At 40.9% G+C, this 24,657-nt stretch overlaps 1 protein-coding gene across 6 annotated transcripts in view; it reads right to left on the bottom strand.

The window, feature by feature from the left end:
* Positions 1–1,506: 1,506 nt before the first annotated feature.
* Positions 1,507–24,657, bottom strand: part of ANKRD13A (ankyrin repeat domain 13A) — a 36,932-nt gene continuing 13,781 nt past the window's right edge. For 2 of the 6 annotated variants that reach the window (XM_036276241.1, XM_036276242.1), the window contains exons 3-15: positions 24,256–24,380; positions 21,931–21,976; positions 19,996–20,139; positions 19,172–19,361; positions 14,917–14,983; positions 13,561–13,642; positions 12,582–12,643; positions 11,711–11,841; positions 10,856–11,013; positions 10,056–10,169; positions 7,843–8,003; positions 5,402–5,469; positions 1,508–4,461 (exon numbers count right to left, since the gene is read on the bottom strand). In XM_036276241.1, coding sequence (XP_036132134.1) covers positions 4,266–4,461; positions 5,402–5,469; positions 7,843–8,003; positions 10,056–10,169; positions 10,856–11,013; positions 11,711–11,841; positions 12,582–12,643; positions 13,561–13,642; positions 14,917–14,983; positions 19,172–19,361; positions 19,996–20,139; positions 21,931–21,976; positions 24,256–24,380 — 1,544 coding nt within the window. In that variant the 3' untranslated portion in view covers positions 1,508–4,265. Of the gene's footprint in view, positions 4,462–5,401; positions 5,470–7,842; positions 8,004–10,055; positions 10,170–10,855; positions 11,014–11,710; positions 11,842–12,581; positions 12,644–13,560; positions 13,643–14,916; positions 14,984–19,171; positions 19,362–19,995; positions 20,140–21,930; positions 21,977–24,255; positions 24,381–24,657 lie in introns of all 6 variants that reach the window. The other 4 variants (XR_004961290.1, XR_004961291.1, XR_004961292.1 and 1 more) reach the window with 4 other exon arrangements.

Here is a 24,657-nt window from a genome sequence, read left to right as displayed (position 1 = left end):
TTTGTTTGCACTGTTGGTGAACTGGATTTTTCTCCCTATGGAAATGATACTTTTGTACCTATAAAGTGGTTATCAGTATTTATTTTTAAAGGTGCTAGGTTTACTTTTGTTATTAAATTGAAATGCTTATCTTGTGCTCCACTCAAACACAGCACTGATTTTTTTCTTTTTTAAACAACCTGCACTTAATGTGAAATAACTGATATGGAATCCTGTAACTCTTTGACTTAATGATTTTGTTTGTAACCTGACATTGAGCCATTCAAATGTTAACTGTTCTGTGCTTTTCAGCAAATGTCAATTAAAATTAAAGTAAAATCTTACATTCTGTTTTACTCTTAATTATGTTCCACGCATTTAAAATGCAGGTGTGTGTTTGAATCTCTTAAGCAAGCACTGTAAAGTGGAATTTTAAATTCATATATGAAATAATACTCTTTCTCCAAGGCAAGGCATTATTTCAGAAAATGGAGACAGGATTAATCTCTCAGGCTAGGCCAGGGGTTAGAAGACCTGGATTCTTGTCCCTGCTCCAGTTACAAACAGGCTGAACCACTCCACAGCCTCAGTTTCTTATCTTTGAAATGGTGATATACACACTATATCTTAAGTATTGTGAAGATGAAATGATTTGAAAACTAACACAAATGAAGGGATTACTACCTGTTCCACAGAAATCTGGCTGCTAACTGGAAGGCGGCGTGAGTGGGATTCTGAGACGTGTTGACAGAATTAAGTCCCACCTGCAATGCTACATTTTGATATGCTGCCAAAACATTTATTGCCATTTTTAGGATTTTAAAAGGAAACAGTAAAAACTTGCCAGCCCTATAAACCTTGTGACCTGCTATTTGTTCAGTAATCACCAGCCAGGTAGTAGGATCATGTTCATTTTCTGGAAAAACCCCAGCAATAGTTATTCCACATACAAATCCAAAACACAGCCTAAATCCTCATTCCACTGTTACCATCTGTTGAGTATGAGATTTCAAGCTAAAGTAAGACAAAATAATCTTTGTAGAAATAGGCTTATTACAGAGAAACAAGTAAAGATAAAAACATCAATTCTGGCAGAGAGAGAATTATACTGGAAATCTTTATGTACCAGAGACTGACCAACTAGTATTTTCAGGTAGAATTATTTTCCTGACCATTTTAGGGAGTAGAGGTGAGGGTGGTAGCCAAGCCCTAAACCTCATAAACCACTGTACTAAGAATACCTAGTGAGTACCCAAATGAACACACATGATTAACACCAATCATAAAAATGGGTTTTTAGCGAACACTAATCTTAGCTTTGTTTTTATTTTAGTTTTTATCCTCACCTGAGGACATTTTTGCATTTATCTTCAGATAGAGCAGGAGGGAGAGTGGGAGGAAAAGAGAGAGAGAAACATCGATGTGAGAGAGACACATCGACTGGTTGCCACCCACACAACCCCAACCGGGGCCAGGGACAAACTGCAACTAGGTATGTGCCCATAGTGGGAACCAAACCCATGACTCTGGTCAGCAGGCCGACGCTCTAACCACTGAGCAAAATTGGCCAGGGCCTAGTTTGGACTTTTAACTCCATCACTACTGTGCTATAGTCATTTGAAGTTGCTATGGTCTAGCTGTCTTTGATGTCATCTGCATTGAGCAGGAAATGTTCATTTTTAATTAAATAATCCATAGATATTGCATCTCAATAAGAGGAACGGTTTTCTTCATAGTACCCCACTGATTCAAAGTATTGTTATTTACTTTCCCAAAAAAGCAAAGCAGCATCTTCATTTTCCCAAGGTCTCATTTCTGGAACCAAACATTTTTTTACTACTCACTGCCTTGTTTATTTTAATGCCAATATAATTGGTGTAAGAGAAGTCTGAAAGCCCTAATTATCACCCGAACTTCTAAAAACAGCCTCAAAAAGCACTTCGGCCTTAATCTGACAGGTGTGGCTTGGTTGGAGCATCATCCTGTATATCAAAAGGTGGCGGATTCAATTCCTGGTCAGGGCACATACCCAGGTTGTGGGTTCAGTCCCCCGTCAGGGCACGCGTGGAAGGTGGTAGATCAATGTTTCTCTCTCTCAAGCAATAAAAAGAATATCCTCAGGTGAGGATTCAAAAGAAAAGCCCTTCAACTTCCAAGGAGAGAGCATATTCAGTCACAGTAGAGAGCTGATGACTTGGTTGTCCTTACTCCACAAGAGCCAGTCCCTCTCCAAGAGGACAACTGCAGAGGTCTCAGCAGCCCTGACACTGGCTTGCTTTTAGTTTCCATTTGAAACAGGAGCACTGGGTGTGTGGACCACATATGATTGGGCAGGAAGCTGAGAGGAACATGTCACCTTGTAATATACAACTGAGCATTGGGAGAGCATTCTAATGTTCCAGTGACACAAACTGCGGGTTCCTTCCGTGACTAGAAAAACAACATGAAAAAGACTCAAAGGCTGTCTAGGATGTTGTATGAGCACCCTCTAAGGAAGCAGTCTTTATTTGCATTTTAAGAGAGTGAAAACAAGTGACAAATGCTGCAGACAGGTTGACAAAAAGCTCAGTCCTTTTTTAATTGACTTCCTGGGAGAAAGAGACATCGGGAAGCAGAACAATGGAATGCGAACGTAAGAGATTACAATGTGGCCTCACTGCAGCCGTTCCGAGGAGAAGTGTCTTCACTCAGGGTAAATATTAAGTAAACAAAATGTGATGCTGCATATACTGGCCTGGTGTGCAGAGAAGGAATTTGGTCAGACCATGACAAAAAAGACAGATGGTTATATGGAATCAAAAGCACATTTCTTTGTGACTAGGAACGTTTTACTGGCAATGCTAACTGCATACAGACTTTAACTGGACAGTACTTTATGTTTCTCTTCCCATCCCAAAAGAAACCCAACAGATAGGAAACTGATATAAAACAGAGGACGATATTATTTACCAGGTTATTTCAGTGCAGCCTGTGGGAATGAATACACAGCCGGCCGGAATGAGGGTACCCTCAGCTGTATTCCCCAGGCTCTGTATGTTCTGCTATGGTTATTTACAGAAGGGTTAGACAAAATAGTTAACTACTAAAGGTATCCAAAAAAGGCCTGAGAAATCTGGTTAAAATGTATAACCTTGTATTGCTACTGATGGGAATAGTTTTTATATATTTTAAAAATAATAAAAAGATTCCGTTAAAAAATATATTTATCCAGAAAGATGTTGATTTGAACTCTAAAAAGCTATATGGAATCATCACTTTCCCTTTTGAATGCAAAGCCATTGAGTTCCGTTTGTAGCTCCCTTTCTAATGTCCACTCCTTATTCTCCAGTGAGCCGAGGACACGGAGTGGGGGAGAAGGGTCTTCCTGGACCTCTGCGTGAGGCCCTGCGCTACAGAAGGTGTGGCACACACACTTGGTTTGGTTCTATGCTGTCTGGTATTTCGGCCAGCCTGCCCACTTCCAGAACAAAGCTCAGGTTCTCCTAGCTTTTCCTTCAGGGCCAGGATTAGCTGCCTTGGATTTAGCCTGGAGTATACTACTCTCAAAGGAACTGCCTTTACAAATTCAAATCAGATCCTTCAATAAGTGAAGTGAGGTGGTTTGAAATTATTAGCAATTTTTAAGGCTAAGGCAAAATCCATGGTCATTAGTATATTTTAATTTGATGCAAATAGTTAATCCTAATCTAAAATAGATCCTGTACACACCTCCTCTTTAACTTGAGCTGGGGATGGAAGGAATGGAATAAGGTGGAGATGAGGAGGAACAGTGATGGTGTCCTAGAAACCCTGTATAAAGGTAAAAATAAAAGAGTAGATCGGCACAGTTATCCATTTCTTTGGTGAACTATAAAGAAGTATAATAAATTTTCATAAACCACACTCTACAAAGGCTGCTGCTCTCATATATAAAAGCACCCTGACTCTGCAGTAACTTTTGTTATCACTCCTTGGTAGAAATTAACCTACAAACCTGCGGGGATTGGGGTTTTTGTCTAAAGCTGGTAGTAAAAATGTGACCTGCAAGCCAATATAGTTCATGGAAAGTGACGATGCTCTCTTCCCCTTAGCCTGGAGATGTGGCCTGCCGGTCCCCAGCCCCTTCACCGGGGAGTATTGTGGATGGACCTGGGAGTCCCTGGTCCTGCACCTCTGTGTAAAGAAGGGTCCAGCTGCCATCTGCTGTGCACACACGAGATGCAGTCCCTCAGCCCTGGGGCCCTGGTAATGTAGCACCTGCGTGCAGCCCAGAGCCTCTGCTTTGTGCAGCCCGTGGGCAGAAAGGTCTATTTCTCAGTGAGAGACAGCTGTAAGACTTGCTGGAGCTCCTCCTCCTCCTCCCGGAGCCGGAGCTCCTGCTCCTCCAGCTCTTTGGCAGAGAGCTCCATGGCCAGCTGCAAATCGCTATCAAAACGGCTTGTCTCATTTGAGGCACCAGGGCATAGGCCTTCCGAGCTGGTGAGGAGGCTTTCCTGGATGGCCCTAGGTTGGAAAAAGAAACAGAGTTTATCATTATCATCTTGGCGGCAGCAGCAGCAACTACATTAAAAAAAAAAAAAAATGTTTTTATTGATTTTTTAGAGAGGGAGAGAGAGATAGAAACATCAATGTGAAAGAGAAACATCAATCGGCTGCCTCCTGCACACCCCCTACTGGGGACGAGCCTGCAACCAGGGCATGTGTCCTGACAGAATTGAACTGGGACCTCTCAGTCCATGAGACCATACTCAATCCAATGACCCACACCGGCCAGGCTGCAACTACATTTCTTAACTGCTTACCAGGTACACACTGTGCCAGGTACTTTATATGTACTCTGTGTGCATGATGCCATTCACTTCCACATAATTCTGGGGGCATAGGTGCTATATACAGGTAAGAAACCTGAGGCTCAGAGAGCTTAAGAAACCTGCCCAAGATCACCCAGCTACTAAATGATGCAGCTAGGAATTGAACTGGGATCTATTTTGAAGCAAAACCCAAGTTCTTCAACAGGTTTTCATATGCCCAAAGTTTAGGAAAATGCTTTGTAAAATGAATCTTGCTGGTTTCCTCCCTTTAAAAAAAAGAAAGAAAATCGAACCATCTTTGTAGCTCTTCCCCAAAATGCCATCATCTTTAAAATTATATAAACGTCCCACAGAGAGCATCTAGACACTGTGTGATCACACATTCTTGGCAAATCAGACCAATCCTCAGGACCTGCCTGCCAATGGCACTGGCCTATGAGCAAGTCAGCAACTCTATCACCCATTCCTGGAAACTCAGCCACCAAGAGATCAGAGCTATTTTAATGAGTAACTGCCACAAGAGGAGGCAGGAGAGCTAACACTTTATCAAGTCTCTCCTGCCAGGCACAGTGTTAAGTGTACAAAGTGCCTGTGCCAACCTCCATTTAATCATCAGGAGGTATGTCAATTACCTCTCATATTGGACATCGTAGATGTGTGTCTGACTGATCCCTCCATTCGAAGCTGGTCCTGAAAGGTCCTAGGAAAAACAAACGTGATGGACATGAATACCTATTAGGAGGAATAGGTGTCATACTGGTAAGGAAATGAAAGCAACAAGAACAAAATTTAAAATATTTACATGCCCATTATTGATAGTACTGTGTGAAAAACTAACAGGGACTTAGGTTATCTCTAAAATGACACCTAGCCCTGGCTGATTTGGCTCAGCAGTTAGAGCGTCGGTCCGTGGACCAGAGAGTCCTGGGTACGGTTCCCAATAAGGGCATATACCTCGGTTGCAGTTTGTCCCCGGCCCTGGTTGGGGTCGTGTGGGTGGCAACCAGTCAATGTGTCTCTCTCGCATCGATGTTTCTCTTTCTCTTCTTCCCTCTCTCCCTCCCACTCTATCTGAAGATAAATGCAAAAATGTCCTCAGGTGAGGATTAAAAAAATAAAATAAAATAAAATGACACCTAAATGCCAGGTAGTATATGATATACTTAACATGCTTTACCAAAATCAATCTAATAAGAGCAGCTAACCTTGGGCTAAGTTTATATGAACAAAGCAGGTGAATCTTTTAGAGCAAGGTTAGAATGCATAATTCAATACAGTCATGCACCACACAACAAAGTTTCAGTCAGTGAGGCACCATATCTATATATATGGTGGTGATACACCATACAGCCTAGGTGTGTAGCAGGCCTATACCATCTAGGTTTATGTAAGTGCATTTTATGATGTTTGCATGACAAAATCACCTAACGATGCATTTCTCCATGTGTCCCCACTGCCCAATGTTAAGCAGTACAAAACTGAATATGTCAACTGTGACTTTGGCCACTCCCCTTTGCAAAACTATAGTCAAGAAGGTTTATGTAGGTATTGGAAGCAAAAATAAGCTCACTTATATAGGGAAAGAAAAGGCATACTGTACTGACAGTGATGTCCAGTGGCTGGATCTTCCAGGAGGCTTCTTAGGGAATATGTCTGTTCTGGGGTCTGGCCCTTGGCTCAGCAGCCTCAGAAAACTGAATGGGCCCTGGCCGGTTTGGCTCAGCAGTTAGAGTGTCGGCCTGCGGTCCAGAGAGACCTGGGTTCAGTTCCCACTAAGGACAAGTACCTCGGTTGCAGTTTGTCCCCGGCCCTGGTTGGTCGTGTGGGTGGCAGCCACTCGATGTGTCCCTTTCACGTCGATGTTTCTCTCTTTCTCTCTCTTCCTTTCTCTCCCTCCCACTCTATCTGAACAAAAGAACGGAAAAGGTGTCCTGGGGTGAAGATAAAAAATAAATTAATAAATAAATGGCAACAAGATATACATGGCAATATTTATAAAAAAGAAAACTGAATGGCTCCAAGAATGAGTCCATAGGAAGGGGAAGAGTGGGGCTCACATTACTCAAGCTCTGAGACTCAAGAATAAAAGCAGAATGTCAAAAACCGGAGCCTGTGGAAGCCACAGGAGGAAGGGGACAAAAAGAGTTGATGATGGAGGACTTCATGACCTGGACAGTTCCAGGCAGGTGGGGCCTGGAAGAAGAACCACATAAGAAAACAAAAGGCAGCTGTTCTTAATGCTGGTCCGTCCTGTTCTTAGCTCTACTTTTAGCTAGAGACTCAAGGAGTTTGGAATTATACCCCTTATAACAGAATAAAACATCTGAGTAAAAAAATGTTAACAATCAACACTTTCTTCACACCCTTATTGAGCAACCAAACGCAATGACTGATCTTCCTGGGAAGGAAGTTGAAATGAAAATCCACATGATTTCTTATGAGACTACAGACACATAGATAATATTTTAGGGAAAATATGATGGTGTAAACTAGAATGAATTTACTGTTTCAACACTAGAAAATTATATAGCACACCCCCAAAGATACATAATGATTAGCTACATGGGTGAACATGAGGAAAAGGAAAGTCTGATAGGAGACATCCTGTGAATGATGCTGATGGGGCTATGCAGAGTATATAAAACATATATATCTCGTACTATAATCTTTTGGAAAAGAGCAGGTATATAAAATACAAAACAATCTCTGTAAATATCATAAATATGTCAAAGTTATTATTTAAAGTAAGTCTTTCAGCCCTGGCCAGTTTTTCTCAGTGGTTAGAGCGTTGGCCCACAGACCAAAGAGTCGCAGGTTCAATTCCGGTCAAGGGCACATACCTTGGTTGGGGTTCGATCCCTGACCCTAGTTGGGGTCATGCGGGAGGCAAACAATCGATGTGTCTCTCTCACATTGATGTTTCTCTCTCTCCCTCCCACTCTATCTGAAAAATCAATGGAACAATATCCTCAGGTGAGGATTTAAAAATAATAATAAAGTAAGTCTTTCAGGTTAGCTACAAACTGAAGCCAAATGGGAGGGTAAAACCTGCCATTTATTCTGATAAATGCACCTGACTCCTGTTAGACTCCAGTAAGCTCTGCTGGATGGCAAACTGCATTATCTCATAATCTTCGTCCTGTAGATGCATGTTTTTGCCATTGTCTTGAACATGGTAGGATTCAGGAATTTCAAACACAGATTGATCAACCTCAAAGTTTGTGACTGGGGAAGCTGAAACACAAAAAGTGGCAATCCAGTGCCTGAGTTAGTAAATAAATTTCCACTTCAACTTTGTATACACACTTTAAAATATTTTAAATGATAAGATTAAAATTCAAGTTTGTTACTATGTAAAAGAGATTCTGAAAAATAATCTTGACAGACAAAAGTACCAGAATACTGCTTTTCTCTTTTTGCCTTATTTTTTTATTATTTTTTTTGTTAATCCTCACCCGAGGATATTTTTCCATTGATTATTTATTTATTTTTTCTACTACAATTTACTTATTTACTTATTTATTTATTTATTTATTTATTTATTTATTTATTTATTTATTTATTTATTTATTTTTGGTACGTGCCTCTAATGGGAACCAAACCCGGGACTCTCTGGTCCACAGGCAAACACTCCAACTGCTGAGCCAAACCAGCCAGGGCTTTCCATTGATTTTCAGATACCGTGGAAAGGAGGAAGGAAGGGAGGGAGGGAGGGAGAGAGAAACATCGATGTGAGAGAGACCCATCATTTGGCTGCCTCCCACACGACCTCAACCAGGGCCAGGGATCGAACCTGCAACCCAGGTACATGCCCTTGACCAGGAATCAAACCTGAGACTCTTCGGCCTGCAGGCTGACGCTCTAATTGCAAAGACAAACCAGCCAGGGCTTGATTATTTTTTTAGTAATAAAATTAAATCATAATAAAAAAATACGGAAAACTATAAGTGGAAAGTGAAGATCTGTATCCCTACACCTTTTCTCCTGTTTCCAAATTCCAGAGGTAACCAGTATGTTAGTCATGTGTCCTTTCAGGAATGTGATGTGTATATACACAGTCACACCAATGTGTCTTTTTATTTTTTCCTTTTATTATGAAATACAGTGAACATATAGAGTGTATGTGTGTACACACACACACACACCTGTAAACTTAAAATAAAAATGATAATATTGAACAAATGCTTATGTATCTTTTAGCTAGTCTAAGACACAGAACACTATTTTACTACAGTTTTTTTTTTTTTTTTTTTTTTTATCCTCACCCGAGGATATTTTTCCATTTTTCATACAGATAGAGTGGGAGGGAGAGAGAGAGAGAAACATCGATGTGAAGGGACACATCGAGTGGCTGCCACCCGCACGACCAACCAGGGCCGGGGACAAACTGCAACCGAAGTACGTGCCCTTAGCGGGAACCGAACCCGGGTCTCTCCAGACCGCAGGCCGACGCTCTAACCGCTGAGCCAAACCAGCCAGGGCTTTACTACAGTTTTTAAAAACAAAAAATTTCAATTATATTTCTATATAGTAGCAATGAGTAACTGGAAAATAAAAATTAAGAAAACAAATCCAGCCCTGGCCAGTTTTGCTCAGTGGTTAGAATGTCAGCCTATGGACTGAAGGGCCATGGGTTCAATTCCTGGTCAAGGGCATATACCTGGGTTGCAGGTTCAATCCCCAGCCCCGGTTGGGGTCGTGTAGGAAGCAACCAATTGATATGTCTCTCTCACGTCAATGTTTTGCTCTCTCTTCCTCCCCCTCCCTTCCACTCTATCTAAAAATCAATGGAAAAAATGTCCTCGGGTAAGGATTAACAACAACAACAAAAAGAAAGGAAAATTAGAGAAAGAAAGAGAGAGAGAAAGAAAAGAAATCCATTTACAATAGCACCCAAAATATGAATTGGACTGATGGCAAAGGACACTGTGATGAAATTTGAGGGGGATGACAGAAATGTTATCTTGACCGTGGTAGTGTTTACATGAGTGTATACATTTGTCAAAACACACTATCTGTCACACTTAAATAGGAGAGCATTTTATTGTATACATTATGTATACCTGAATAAAGTAGTTTTTTTTAAAAGATGCTGTGTTTTCAATATAAGTAGGGTCATACACATTTGCAATTTTTTTTCAGTTAATCTAAACTAAATCCAAAATTTTCTTGATCCAGCACAGAGATCTACTTTATAAAATACTACAATTTCAAACAGAATAATTAGTATAATGACTAAATGTATGAATTTTTTTTTTTAAATCACAAAACCCAACTTCCTTTTACCTGAATTGGCCTGGGTCCCTTCCATATTTTGCGATCCAGTTTCTTCAGCAGTGCTACAGCCATTAACATTTCCAAATGTAATCCGTGCATTTAAGACATGAAACAAGGGAATTTCTAACAAAATAAAAGCTTTTATTAATAACTTTACTGAGAATAATAATAGCCATCATTTAACAGTTAGCTACAAGTGCTTACTATGCTGGCACCATGCCAAGTAGTTTTATAAGTATGATTTCATTTAATCCTCATAACAACCCTTCTCAATATATAGGTAGGAAAACTGAGATTTAGAGAGGTTAAGCAACTTTTCCTAGATCACAGTGAGTAAATGATCGAGCCAGGGTTCAAGTGTTATGATTGTACAACTATCCAAAATGTAAATTCCCCATAGGTAACATGTATTGTATAAGGCTTCATGCATACTACTTCAGGCCCTAAAACAAACTTATGTATCAAAGGATCGTAGTATCAATTGTCTTCCTCAATTAACTACCTAATTTGAAGTTTCACTTAAGGTCTGATATTGAAACAACGAATGTGTTACATTTTAATGCCTTTTTACATCTGTCGGCACCATCAATAAATATAACTGATGACAAGAATCTCCTAATTTTGATATGCAAAATGACCAAGAATCATGACACTTGTTTAAGCCAAATTAAACTAGAGGACTCTGACCTCCTCTATTATGTCTCCTGCATGCTCCTTTTGACTAAAGTGCTCCAGTTCCCTAAAGCACATTCTGTCACCCGCAAAAAGAGTAGAACCTACAAGTGCTCCTGTGGTTCATTTAACAGTACCTATTTTGACAGGAAATCCAGGTGGGAATTCCAATTTGATGAAATCTCTCAGTCTTGCAAAATGAGCGCTAGTTCTGGCCATCAGGTCAATGATGGGAATGACTTGCTCCACAAGAGAGAGCGGAAATTCCTCACACATCCACAGTGTTGCTTTAAACCTGCAGGATTTGAACGAGCAAACACTGAGGGCCTCGCCACCAGACAGGAAAATTGAATTCTATGTAGTAGGCTAGACAACACCAGCTTCCTTACTCCACAGGCTTCCCAGTTACCTTACATCTTAATTTGAAGCTATGATGGGACTAGACCAACAAGAAATTCAGATCACTCTGAAATCCAGCAATCAGGGAAACGACCTCCACTACAGCCTGCAGGAGCTTTAACTGATAGCAAGCATGAAGAAATTGCTAGCTGGTGGAAATAATTTAATTTGATCAGAGTTTGTTGGTAGTAAAATAAAGAATTCTTTATATCCAATCTATATTCTATTTGGAGAAGGGCTAATAAGATGGGCAATCTACTGTTAGCTTTTGTCAAATAAGGTAACTGAAAATTATCTTTAGCCCTGGCTGGTATGGCTCAGTAGGATGGAGCATCATCCCCATACACCAAAAGGTGGCAGGCTTGATCCGCAGTCGGTTAGGGCATGTAGAAGGCAACCCTTCAATGTTCTTTCTCCTTCTCCCTTCCTCTCTCTAAAATCAGTAAAAAGTATACCCTCAGGTGAGGAAAAAAATTTTAAAAATTATTTTTAAAGGAAGGGGACAGAAAAATGACTGAATGTGACACCATAAAACAGCACAATTCTGAAACAAATAATCCATACATTGAAAATGGCCATTGAATCTCTCTTACTTTTGTGTTCTAATCGTCAACTCTTTTGGCCTTCCGATGTCCCTGTCTCTCAGATCAAACTCTTCGTTGAAGTACTCGTCAGGTGTGATGGCTGTAGGGTTGTTTGCAGTGGCACATTCTGTGGTGAGGTCCTGCCGAGCCAGAACTCAGGGGAATCAGAAATGCCAAATGATGCTCACAAGTGGAGGCCTATGGCACTCAGTCTCTGAGGTGGACATGTTAACCAGCTACAGATCAGGAAGTTCTAGTCATACCTTTTTTAAAATTAAGTTACTGCACAGAACAAGAAAATCTGCAAAGGTGTTACCAAACTACATGGCAAGTCTAATGAATCTCTCCATTTCAAAATAGTTCTCCCCTCTCCTTGGCATTTTTGTTTCCTGATTATAAAAGAGACAGAGAGAGGTGTATGAAAGCACGTGAGAGCTGGAAGACTTGGGGTTTAAGTCCCAGCTCTGTCACTCTCTAGCTTGTGACACTGGAAAGGTAGTTTCATTTTTCTGACCCTCAACTACATCCATTGTAGCAATTTCATAGGCTCAAGTGAGAAATGTTTGTTAAGGTGCTCTGTTAAAATGTAAAGTCCTGAATCCTTTTTAATTTCCATTTTTACAGAGAGATCCTAGTTTATAACATGTAAGAGAGAAAGTTCCTGATTTCTATAATTACCACCCTTCCCCTAAAATCTTTATTTTTAAAGACTCACTCATCTAATTCTCTTCCAAGAGGGTGTCTCAAATTCCAGCTTTAGCTGGAGTACTCTTTAGCCTTTTCAAATAGAGTGGCCTGTTCCAGATTCAGTAAATGCCATTCCAAGCACGGGAAAATCCTCTCCTTTAAACGGCATTGAAAGCTCGCTGCTTCAACTTACCCCTTGAGCACCAAACTGGTGTTCCACAGTTCCCAACAAAGATTCCAGTGGGTTCCTGTCCGCTATAGAGGAGGGAAAAGTTTAATGTCTAATATTATACTTTACGTGTGACTATAGAAAAAGATTCTCTTCTTAAAGTTTCTAATCCAAGCTACCTGCATTAGGATATCCATTTATGGACAGATTCATAAAATCATCCACAATAACCATCAGCTAATTTATTCTTTGTAGGACACTTTTTATTAGGGTCTCTAAACTAGATGAACAACAGTTACACGAATTAAAGCAGAATAGTGGAAGAGGTTGGATTTGGGAGTGAGCCAGATCTGGATTCCAATCTCATTTTGGATGGTCACTGCCCATGGGTCCTGGGCCTCAGTTTTCTCATCTGTCAAATTGCAGTAATAGTATTTTGGTAGTTATAGTTAACAACAGCAGTGCAGTGCTAACCAACTACCACGTGCTAGCCACATTCTGTAGGCACTGCTCTAAATATTTACATGTAGTAACGCATCTAATCCTCCCAAGAACTCCAAAGAAGATCTAGGAGCACCTCTATTTCATTTCTGAGGGAAATGAGGCACAGAGGTTCAGTAACTTCATAAAGCCACAGAAACAGCCAGAGCTGGGAAATGGCAAATATGTATTGGCAATGTTTTGGCTTAGAGCCCAATGTGTGTCCAAATCTTTCATTGTGATAGTTTGGACCAAATAACTTATTACCGTGATAAATATTCTCCAATAACCATATCTACTTTTTCAGCCAGCAATTGTTCTTCATAACACATAAACAAGCCCTTGTGAATGGCTTTAATTACAGCTGAAGCCAACTAAGGAGAAATATCTCCAAAAATGAGTCAGACTAAGGAAATTTTTATGAAAAGGAAATGTGATGTTAACCGATCACATTAACCCCAAAACTTAACAGAGCTAACAAAGAAAGGTTCTCTTTAGGCTTAGAAAAGGGGTGGAAGATTACCTTTGTACCTCTTTTTTTCTTCCTCAGTCAGGTGTTCTGTCCGTATTTTGGTTATCACACTCACATTATTTACTGTGTAAACCTTGAGAGACGTGTGCAAGAGAAAACAGTGACACAGGGAATCAAAACTCAAAAAATAAGCATAGCAAGAGCAAGAATGCTGAAGCCAAAAAAAAAAAAAAAAATCCAGCAAAATAAAAATGAGAAATGGTTAACAATTATTAGGATCCTTCAGAGAAAATACACAAGCGATCAGCTTAGAAATGCATCAGCAGTCACTTTGCATCTTGGAGAGTTTTAAATACTGAGGAGTTAACAGTGACAAGTTGCATCTTCCTCCTGGACCCTCTTGTTGCTAAACACTCTCAAAGAATATCCTGCAATTTGGGTCTCCCCACTGGATTTCTATTGCACTAAGGCATCTAAACCTGCACTGAGAACTACTGATTTCTGGTCATCTTATAACAGGACTGACTCAGCCATCCGCTGAAAGGAATGAATACAAGGTTCTCTACACTGATAAGCTTTACAACCAGCAAGTCACTATTTAAAAGGTATGCCAGATATTGACAGGAATTATTGTAACTGCCAGAGTAGATGCTCTGTTATCAAGGTTGACTGGGGACTGTGGGGGTCTGGAAAATCAAATATCTAGGTTAACAGAGAATTAAGTGTATCTGCCATATATTCGAAGGTTCAGGAAACACACTCAGCACTGGAACAACTGTTACTAAATGTATCTTGCTGAGCATGACATAAGCGTTCTTTGCTGCTCAGAGGTCACCAGAGGATTCCGCAGTGCCTGGCTCCATCCCCCGGAGCCATCAATCCCTGCTGTACTGCAGGACCGAGGAAGGGCCAGGACACAGGGTGTCCAGCAGACAAAATGCCAGCTGTCGTTTCCACTATGACAACTATGTTCTAAATTCAATGATGTCACATAGTGGGCTGTAAGCCAATTGGTTACAACTAGGCTAACTTAAAAAAAAAAGGAGACTCATAAAAGCTATTTAATGATTTTTTTTATAGTCCACTCAGGTTATAAAAAAAGATGAACAATCACATGAAGTCTAATCCTTTCTATCTTTTTTATCATTCTTACCAGGACAACTGGTACCTGCACTCATTTTTCTACAACAGTGTTTCTCTTTGGCATAATTAGGACCTCCTTGGGACATGCTACCCCATTTTCTGAAAGTCAAATAAGATAAAAATCCAAGTGAGAGACACACTAGACAGTACTTAGTCCCCAGAGCATCTCTATAGCACAGATGCATGACAAAATCTGTACAGACTCCTCATTTGCATAGAAGCTAAATTGCTATATTAAATCTTATTTTAAGAGTTTCCTTTTACCTTTGCTTCGTAACCATTAACAACTTCTGCTTTATCTGTCCTCCAGCCCCAGAATCCGGATTTAGTTCTGATAAAAAGTGAACACCACAAATTTCTACATGTACAATATGCCATTCAGATTTATCCCTGCAGCCTTTATTGTTTTTTCCCCCAGCTTACGTTAGTGAAGGACACCTGAAAATTATGGTCCCATTGTCCACAAAAGGATGTTATCAATGACAGATGGCTTAAACATCCCCCGCCCACCCCTTCCAGTTATTAATCAATTTGCCTCATCCCTGGCATAGAAAGCCTCTGTTCTTGGCTTCTTTACAAAAATTGCCAGCATAGGCCACACAGGTGGTGACATTTATCAGACAGCTGTCCTAAAGAAGTGAGTGAAGATGACTAGCGTCCAAGGGCTCGCCACAAGGTGGTATCTGGGTCAGAGCATTTATCTGGGTCATCTTAACTATGGGCACAGATGTCAGTGGCTCTGTCCCCTAAGCAGCCTTATCTCAATCGAGGAATTCTTAGAACAAGGAGGCATAGACCACCTTGCTCCTTGGGAGAGAGTAGGTGGGGCAGGAACTTATCACTGTGGCAAACTGCTTGGAGAAACCATCAATGCCTGCAAAATGGCTTGGGAGTCAGTCCCTCATTTTATCAGGCTTGGTGCAGCACGGGGAAAGGATGTTAAAAGCAGTGTTGCAGCCCGGCTGTTGATCCCAGCTCTGTGGAACTGCTTTTATTTATTTATTTTTATTTTTTCTCCTCAACCGAGGACATTTTTGCATTCATCTTCAGATAGAGCAGGAGGGAGATCGGGAGGAAGAGAGAGAGAGAAACATTGATGTGAGAGAGACACATCGACTGGCTGCCACCCACACGACCCCAACCGGGGCCGGGGACAAACTGCAACCAAGCTGCGTGCCCTTAGCAGGAACTGAACCCGGGTCTCTCTGGACGGTGGGCCGACGCTCTAACCGCTGAGCCAAATCAGCCAGGGCTGTGGAACTGCTTTTAAGTAGCCCAGCAGCTGCAGCATTGGTAAAGTGCCCAAAAACCCGGTTATTCACTCAACACACTCCTGGAAAAAATGCATTTAGGAACCAAGAGCAGCCAAGAGGCTCTGATTCTTTTTCAAAGCATCACACCCTGGGAAATGCTATCCCACTCACAGGGGAGCCCTGGCCAGACTGCCCCTTTGTCTAGGACATCACATCCTAGCTCCACTGTGACTGCTGCACTTGGCCCTCGGTAGGGCAACTGCCTGCCTTCTGCTCTGACCCTAGAGTGAAGTGGGACATCATACAGGAAGCTCCAGGAATGGTGGCATGTTAGCCAAGTCTCAAAAAGGTAGGCGACCATTTGCATATTGTGTTTCCAAACAGTGTGCTTTTCTTCGGATGGGATTTGGTAAATGAAATTAGGCCAGATGGGGTATAAGGAGTTTTATGTGTATATTACAGCCCATCAGAGAAAGAAGGGACTAAAGCTTTAATTTTCCTATTAATTGTCCACAATTAGTACACCATAACCCTTAGAAGGAAAGAGAGAAATCCTAAAGGGATAACACGAACTGCTAGCTATGTCCAAGTGACATTTCAGAAACAAAATAATCCTGGGGTGCAGGGGGCTAGGGACCACACCTCACTGCTTAATAAACCAGAGCCCCCACTCAGTCACTGACAATGGAAAATCGAGATACTCCTTTTTAGTTAACAAATCCAGTCCTCAGTTCCTGTCTGTCACTAAGTCATGACATTTCAGCATGGGAAATATCCCTTCTCTGGTAAGGATGACCAGGTCCGCTCCACTTCCTCCTTCATGTGAGCTGAGAACACAGAGCTGCACTTGTCTCCCTGGGAACCACCACACTTCTCCCTCACCTCCATCATCCACAAGCCTGACTGTTCCACTTCCTTTTTCATTCTCTCTCTGACAGTTAATAGTTTTGTTTGTTTTTTAAAAAGTAAAGAACTTATTTTGGTGTTTCTTCAATAATGAGGCGAGACACTGAATTCCATCTAGTAGAGGCTTCTCCTTTGGGATAATCTGAACAAGTACCAACCCAGAGAGCAACACCCACTAGTCCGGCACCAATTCTTTCACAAAATCCGTCCACTACTCCGCTATCCTGACCAGACGTCCTCTGACAGTTTAGTTATTAAACTCAATGTCTACATCCTAGTTTAAAGCCAAGATTCTAATAACGCTTTAGCACTTGATTAGCTTTACATGCAGGGGCATATGAAGATGATATGAGAACTCCCAGCTTCCCTTTTTTGCCATTTTCATTTCTGCCTATCTCCACCAAGACCACCATGCCAAAGGCCACATAGCAAGCACTGTGGCTTGGAGGCTGTTACATAGTTTGGAGAAAAGCTCTGACGGTGGCAGGGAATGCTCTGTTTAAGGTGACTAGAGCATTATCTTTCAGAGAAGAGAAAAACCCAAACTGCAACCAGAGGGTATATTTTAGGCCAAAAATTTATGCGAGAAGGGCACTGATTTATAATCGTCAAGCCCCAAGTAACAGATTACCAAAAAGAAATGGATAAAAAAGACTATCATAATATAAGATCCACATCTTCCAAATTCAATCACATGAATGCTCATACCTCCAGTAAGAAGTAGGTATGTACACTTTTTCTATGTAGCAAAACTCACTCAGGAGTGCCTGGAATCCTTACTTGATGCACAAGAAGGTCATTAATCACATAAATTAATTCTGAGTACCACAAAAAAAGGCAGTTGTCTTCTAGAAATTCTCTCTCAGTGACCCACTGTCAGTAGAAAAAGGAGGGTTAGCTTGAACTGCTTGAAAACCCTGTGACCACACAAATACAAAATGCGACTTAGTCCTCAGGACAAGTGGAACATGCCATCATTTCCCAGCTAACAGCCAATAACCACCACACTTTCCTCACTCCATTTTTTTTTCAGCTGAGGAAACAGAAACCTGGAGAGATGAAGCCACTTGCCCAAAGCCACACAGTTAGTTAGTAGCTCAGCTGAGGACGCTCAGTTCTTCCAGCTCGTCACTGCTATTGCGATGCAGCGGCGAGAGCAGGGTCCTCTGTCTTCCAGCTCTACAATCAGCCCCAGGCTGAAGTGCCCTCCTTGTCTGCAGAGGTGTGTGCCAAAGACTGGAGATGTCTTCCCAAGACCCTCACTGGTATAACCACGGTCAGTCCTAAACTCCCTGGAAGACAATGGCTATCATCTGGGAGACTGGGGAAAGAAGACTGGCAACGGGGCACTGACCCCGTCTCAGGCGGGTGCCCCTACCAAAGCAGCAGCACACCTGGTGATTTGGTTTTCTCTTCTGCTGTAAACACCTTAATTCCACAGCTTGATCTAAACTAAAGGAAAAGGGCACTTAGTTTTATATTTGACTCAATAGAAAACTCAGTTTTATTGATAAATTTTGTATTAGAAATGAAGAAAAGAAAAAGAGAGGACAGTTAGTATATTTATGAAGAGAAGAGGAAGCCTAAATCCAGGATAATATTGTCCATATTAGCTCATGTTATGCTGCTGATTTATAGAGAGCTGGATGTGACATCCTAGGCAAACACTCAGGGCTCTTACAGACTCCCCCGGTTCAGTGTGTTCTATGGTAGAAACACAGGCTAACAACTGTGACAGTGTCTACTTCCATTACAAAGGCCCTACACACCTCTGCACAGCCCAGAGGCAAATGACCAGACACAATGTTCTCATTTGGGTTAACTGAGACACAGACCTCTCTGAGGTTTCTTTGGGTAAAGTCTGGAATAGAACTGAAATGCCTCCAGTCTCTTGCTCTAAACTATTAGGCCTCACCATAGGGGAACTAGGGAGAGAGAACCACATTTAACTATATGAAAGGTGCAAATATGACTGATATCAGTATAACCACATTCAATAGTAGATCGATTCTAGATTCGGGAAACTCAAAGTTCCATGGTTTAGGACTAGGGAGTCTTGTGGGTTTCCAAACAGCAAAACAAAAATAAAACTCGAGTAAAATCCATTAGAAAAGGCCCATAAAAGAATATGAAGACATTTCTCCAAGACTTAACTAATGTGCTATAAAAATGATATATGATAAAGGATGTCAGCTACGGTTTCCATTTGGTGAGAGCAGAGATTAATTTTAAAATACGAGTGCTTAAACTGCCATATTAGAAAAATCCCAGGCCACTCATAATTTCCAATCAATACATACATGCCACTAACAATGACAGTAAAGGGATGAGACATTAAGATGCAGAACCTAAATTCGTACCTTTCAAAAGCAATATTTTTAGTATCGAGGCTGGTGTTAATGACTGGGCTCGTGAGCCGCCTTTCAACTTCCCTGCCTGTTGGCTTCATCAAGTCCAGAGTGAGGCGCTCCATTTCCTGGGAAAGATCAAAGTGTTCAGTGGTGACCACTTTGTCATCATGGTTGACTTCCATCAACTCCGCCCAGTTGTCTGTTAATGAAAGCAAGGGCATAACTAAGCACAATGCAAGTAAGATGCAAAAACAAGAAAGCCTCATATGTTAAAATGCATCATCTTTCCAATACCCTCTCCACCCCCCGCCACATATCATCTGATAAAACCTAAATGCACAGGAATTATCTGGCCAGCTTTCCACAACTCATAGAGGCTCTGAGCCATCTTCCCCAAAGATGCAGACTTTTGAAATAATTTGCAGTCTTTGTTAGCAACACAGTTATCTGTGTACTTTTTTAAATATATGATTACATAGTATAAATTATTTATGCACAACACTGGGTAAGCCATGCCATTTCTCATTCTCCATGGGTCATGCCTGATTATAGAAAGAATATAATGAGATATAAGCCACAGGCTTGTACTCAAAGGGTCAGGGACATGAGACAGACACATGTGAAGAGGGTAACAATGTTGGGTGGTAAATAATACACACAAGAGAACTACATAGACAAGAAATAAGACATAGGAATTGAGAGGTGAATAATTTAAAATAACAAAAAAAAAAAAGGCCCAGAAAGGATCAGATAAGGCACCTGAATGCATTTTACGGTTAAAAATCACTCTATAACTTGGCACGAGCAGTGATTACTACAACGGAATTACTCACCTTCCCCCTTAAATATGAAACTACGCCTCCCTCTTATCCAGCTCATGTTTTCAAATCCCAGCAATGTGATATCGACACGCAGTTTAGCACCACTTTTCCAAATGCGACAGACATCATTCGGGCATATTCTGGAAACCAAGGGCACTGAAGAAGAGAAGCATACTGCTGAGAAAAACCTGATAGCCAAGCAGAACACCCAGGCTCAGGACATCGAATTCTGACTTTAATGAAAGGACAGGAGTAGCAATAGGTGGCCGTCACATAGAACTGAACTTGGCTCCCACATTTTGATACAGGAAGTCACTCTAAAAAGGGACCTTCTGGCCTGACCGATGTGGCTCAGTGGTTGAGCATCAACCCATGCACCAAGAGGTCACCAGTTCAATTCTCGGTCAGGGCACATGCCCATATTGTGGGCCCGATCCCCAGTGGGGGGCATGCAGGAGGCAGCAATGTTCTCTCTCATGGATGTTTCTATCTCTCTCTCCCTCTCCCTTCCTCTCTCTAAAAAAAAAAATGGAAAAAAATTTAAAAATTAAAATAAAAATGGACCTTCTGTCCTACAGCTATAGAGCAAGCTCTAAATAAATATCCCAAGAGTATTCTCGATCCCAAAATAAGCCCCTCTCACTGACTGGCATTAGAGCTAGAATGTGCCCATCTGGCCTTCTTGTTCACATATGCGACTCTTGCCATATGGCTGTGGCCTACCACACTGTCATACCCACCATTCAAATGATCATATGTCTAAAAGGAGCTGCTTTTTAACAAAACCCGAATCAGAGTGATTATTTGCATTAGAAAAAACTCATTCATTTCACAGAAGAATCTGAAGTTCTCTTTTATATGTTTTATACTTCATTTCAATGTTTCATGACAAATATGACTTCTTGCCTGAAAGGAAAGCCTGCGAGTGAAAATGGCTGCAAACTGGGAATGAGAAGCTATCATTAACTGATCTACAAGAAATAAAAGTAGAACATCTATGAAAATTACTGTCAGTCAATTTGCCTTACATAAGACTTTGGAGAAATATATCCATTTTGTAAGAAACAAGCAACTCCAATATTCATCTCATTTTCTTCCCCAGAATAACAAGTTTGAAAAAAATCAAGCTGAATCACATACAGAAATGAATAACTAAATTATGGTAAATCTTACTAAAATATTAGCCTTTTAAGAACTAATAATATGGATAAATGTCAGCTAGAAATGACAAAATTGTCTGTATGTTATAGTTATGGGTGCTTGGGGAGAAAAAGTCCTATATGTGGGGAAAAGACTGGAAGGAAAACACCCAAAACATTAACACTAGTTGTGCTTAAGTGGGTTTATGAGTATTTTTCCTATTCTTATCTATGCATTTTCTAGATTAAAAAAATAGCCCTGGCTGGCTTGGCTCTGTGGACCAAAGTGTTGTGGGTTCGATTCCTGGTCAAGGGCATGTACCTGGGTTGCAGGTTTAATCCCCGGCCCCGGTTGAGGTTGGGTAGGAGGTAACCAATTGATGTGCCTCTCTCACACTGATGTTTCTCTCTCTTCCTCCCTCCCTTCCACTCTATCTCTATCTAAAAATAAATGGAAAAATATCCTTAAGTGAGGATTAACAAGACAAAATACATGTAACTTTCTAAAAATATGTTTTTGTTCATGTTTTAGAGAGAGAGTAAGGGAGAGATAGAAACATCAATGAGAGAAAGAAACATTGATTGGCTGCCTCCCACACCCGCCCCCCACTGGGGATCGAGCCTACAACCTGGGCATGTGCCCTGACCAGGAATCAAACTGGGACCTCTCAGTCCATGGGACGATGCTTAATCTACTGAGCCACATTGGCTGAGCAATACATGTAACTTTTATAATAGAAAAATGAACCTATATTCAGGCTACATCAATCTGGTAACAGAAATAAAGTATAAGCCCACAGCCACTCACCCCAGCTGGTGAATTCCCATTTCATCTGCACATAGAAATCCGGAGTCTGAAGGACAAAGGTTTAAAAGAAATTACCCTTGGTACTATTAACTAAACACAAACATAGTAAGAGTTAATAGGGTTTTTTTAAGTGGGGAAAGGGGAGAGAACAGAGAAAATAAGAAACACAAATTGCAAACCCATCAAAATAAATGCTTATTTTATATTCAGTCTGTGATTTGTTCTTGATATAAAATGTCTAGACAGTTAATAAAGTTAACCGAAAGCAATAAGGTTGGAGGGGGATAAAAGTCAAATCTGATTTAGGGGCTCAATCAGGTTCACAACAGTAACAGAAAGAGGAGCCCAGGAGGAGGGCTTAAGTACTGCCAGGCAATGTGCATAACAGGCTGTTCTAAGCGAAGAGAAAGAAATGTAAATTCCATCTATCAGACTAGGAACTTGACTGTAAAAGGCTTTGTGTTCTGGAAAAGTGTTTCACATTTATCAGACACTCTCTGAAACCAAAAAGAGGCAGCTAGACATCACTTCCCCAAGAAGCTGATATTTCAAAAGACTTTTGCCCCCAATTTCCTCTTAAACTGTTAGAATTTGGCTTTTTGAAGTTTTACACCACCATGGCAGCCCCGTTTAAGATGATTTTCTGACCTACCATGAATTCTTATAGAAGGTTCTTGGGAGCTACTTAATTTCTTTAGTGCCATCCTACTTAATTTCAACAGTTACCATCCAAGAGAAATGCTAGAAATTGCAGGTGTTTTCCTGTTCCCTCCTACCTCCAAGGTTTTGCTGTGGTTTTTACAGAAGCACAAGGCAGAAAGACCAAGAATCTACCCTGGTTTAAAACCAGCCAGGATTCTGGTGATGGGCAATGACACTCTCCAAGGTCAGCGGGTAAGAAAGGTAAGCATGTTATGACACAAAACATCAACAACAGCCGCTGGTGCCAATGAGCACACAGGTCAATTATGGGCAGTCTATAAATTCAAGCAGAAAATACAATGCAGTGCAGGTCACTGTTGTGGATCAATACAGGTGAAAAAAGAAAAAGAAAAAAATCCTTTACATTGAATAAAATATAAAAACAATGCATAAAACTATTTCATATGTCATGGGAGGTTTCTCTGCAGTACACGGACAATTAATATCTTAGGTAGGATTTGCTTTGCATGTCAGAAATATTTTTTGAAAGAGTGCTCAGATAATGAGCAATGATTGTCTAACTTGAGAAAAATTGTTCCTTTTCTCGATAGAACTGTTCATTTTTCTCAAGAAATGTGTTTTAACTAACAATGTAAAGCTTATTTATCAACAACTATCTTTGGAAATATTTTGAGGAGCTTACTTTTTCTGTGTTTAAATTGAGTATAAATTGCCATGAAAATTGAACCACTGGTACTTTCTCATCTCCTGCTGCCCTGGAATATTGCACATGGTTGACTGATAAGATGGTTTTTGCAGGTTATAAAGATTATCTGAAGAATGGCAACCATCATCCAAAACAATCCAGGAGTCTAGAAGTAAAATGCTTTAAGAAATGTCTCTGAGTGTCACAGAGCCCATACACTTTAATTCACAAGACAGGTAAACTTTCCAAAAGCCAAAAACTGTACAATGGATCAGAAGTCACAGACTACTAACAGCTATAAGTGACAGGAGTGACAATAAGTTGCACACAGACCTCTAAACCTCAACAAACCCTGACAATCGCTATCCAGTCACTGATGCCCAACACAATCTCCCCAAGATGACCTATGGTCGGGATGCTACTTTTTAGAAATCAGGCACCTAGACAAATTAATTGTTTGATGTCCATTTGTCTTAGTTCTAATTTTTAAATAGCACTTAAAAGGGTAAGTCTAGTGCCCTGGCCGGTTTGGCTCAGCAGTGAGAGCGTCAGCCCACGGACTGAAGAGTCGCGGGTCCGATTCCAGGCAAGGGCACGTACCTCAGTTGCAGTTCATCCCTGGCCCTGGTTGGGGTCATGTGGGAGGCCACCAGTCGATGTGTCCCTCTCACGTCACTGTTTCTCTCTCTCTCTCTCTCCCTCTCACTCTACTTGAAGATAAAGATAAATGAAAAAATATCCTCAAGTAAGGATTAAAAAAAAAAGGGGTAAGTCTAGTGACCTAGAAACATAATATGTGGAAGACGTCATACATTTAACAAGCTGGAAAGGCAAGAAATAATGCTATTTAGTACTCAATACATCGTATTCTCGATTCATAAAACTCTTCAGGAAGGCACACAGCTGTGGCTCTGTGTCTCCAGCGATCATATCAGCATTTAACTCAAATGATGGCAATGCCATATTTTTACGAATACCTCAAGAATTTTCTGGAGCAGTTCAGGAACTCCCTCAAGGGCCATGGATGTGTTGTGGTAGTCTCGATGCTGAAGAACTGTGTGCACCATCTCAGGGTCACCGGTGCTCACAGCCTCATGTAAAACTGGAAAACAAAAAGGTGAAATTTAATCAACAAGTATTCTCACACTTTCTGACAAATTCCAAAGCCAGTCTGAAAAATATCTATATAGATCAAAATGCAACATCTCCTTCCTGGAGGGAGAGAGGCTGCAGTCCTATGTTCTCATTTATGCCCATGACTTCTTATTGCTAGCTCTTAATTGGACAAAAGAGAAGAAAACAAAGCACTCTTAGTCTCTTGGTCAAACCCTCATGCTCCTTGGTCAAATCCATCCTTCCCTCATCCTCTTTTCCTACCA

The sequence above is a fragment of the Molossus molossus genome, unplaced genomic scaffold (genome assembly GCF_014108415.1).
Source record: "Molossus molossus isolate mMolMol1 unplaced genomic scaffold, mMolMol1.p scaffold_m16_p_22, whole genome shotgun sequence".
NCBI lineage: Eukaryota > Metazoa > Chordata > Mammalia > Chiroptera > Molossidae > Molossus > Molossus molossus.
This window is presented reverse-complemented; position numbering and strand designations above follow the sequence as displayed.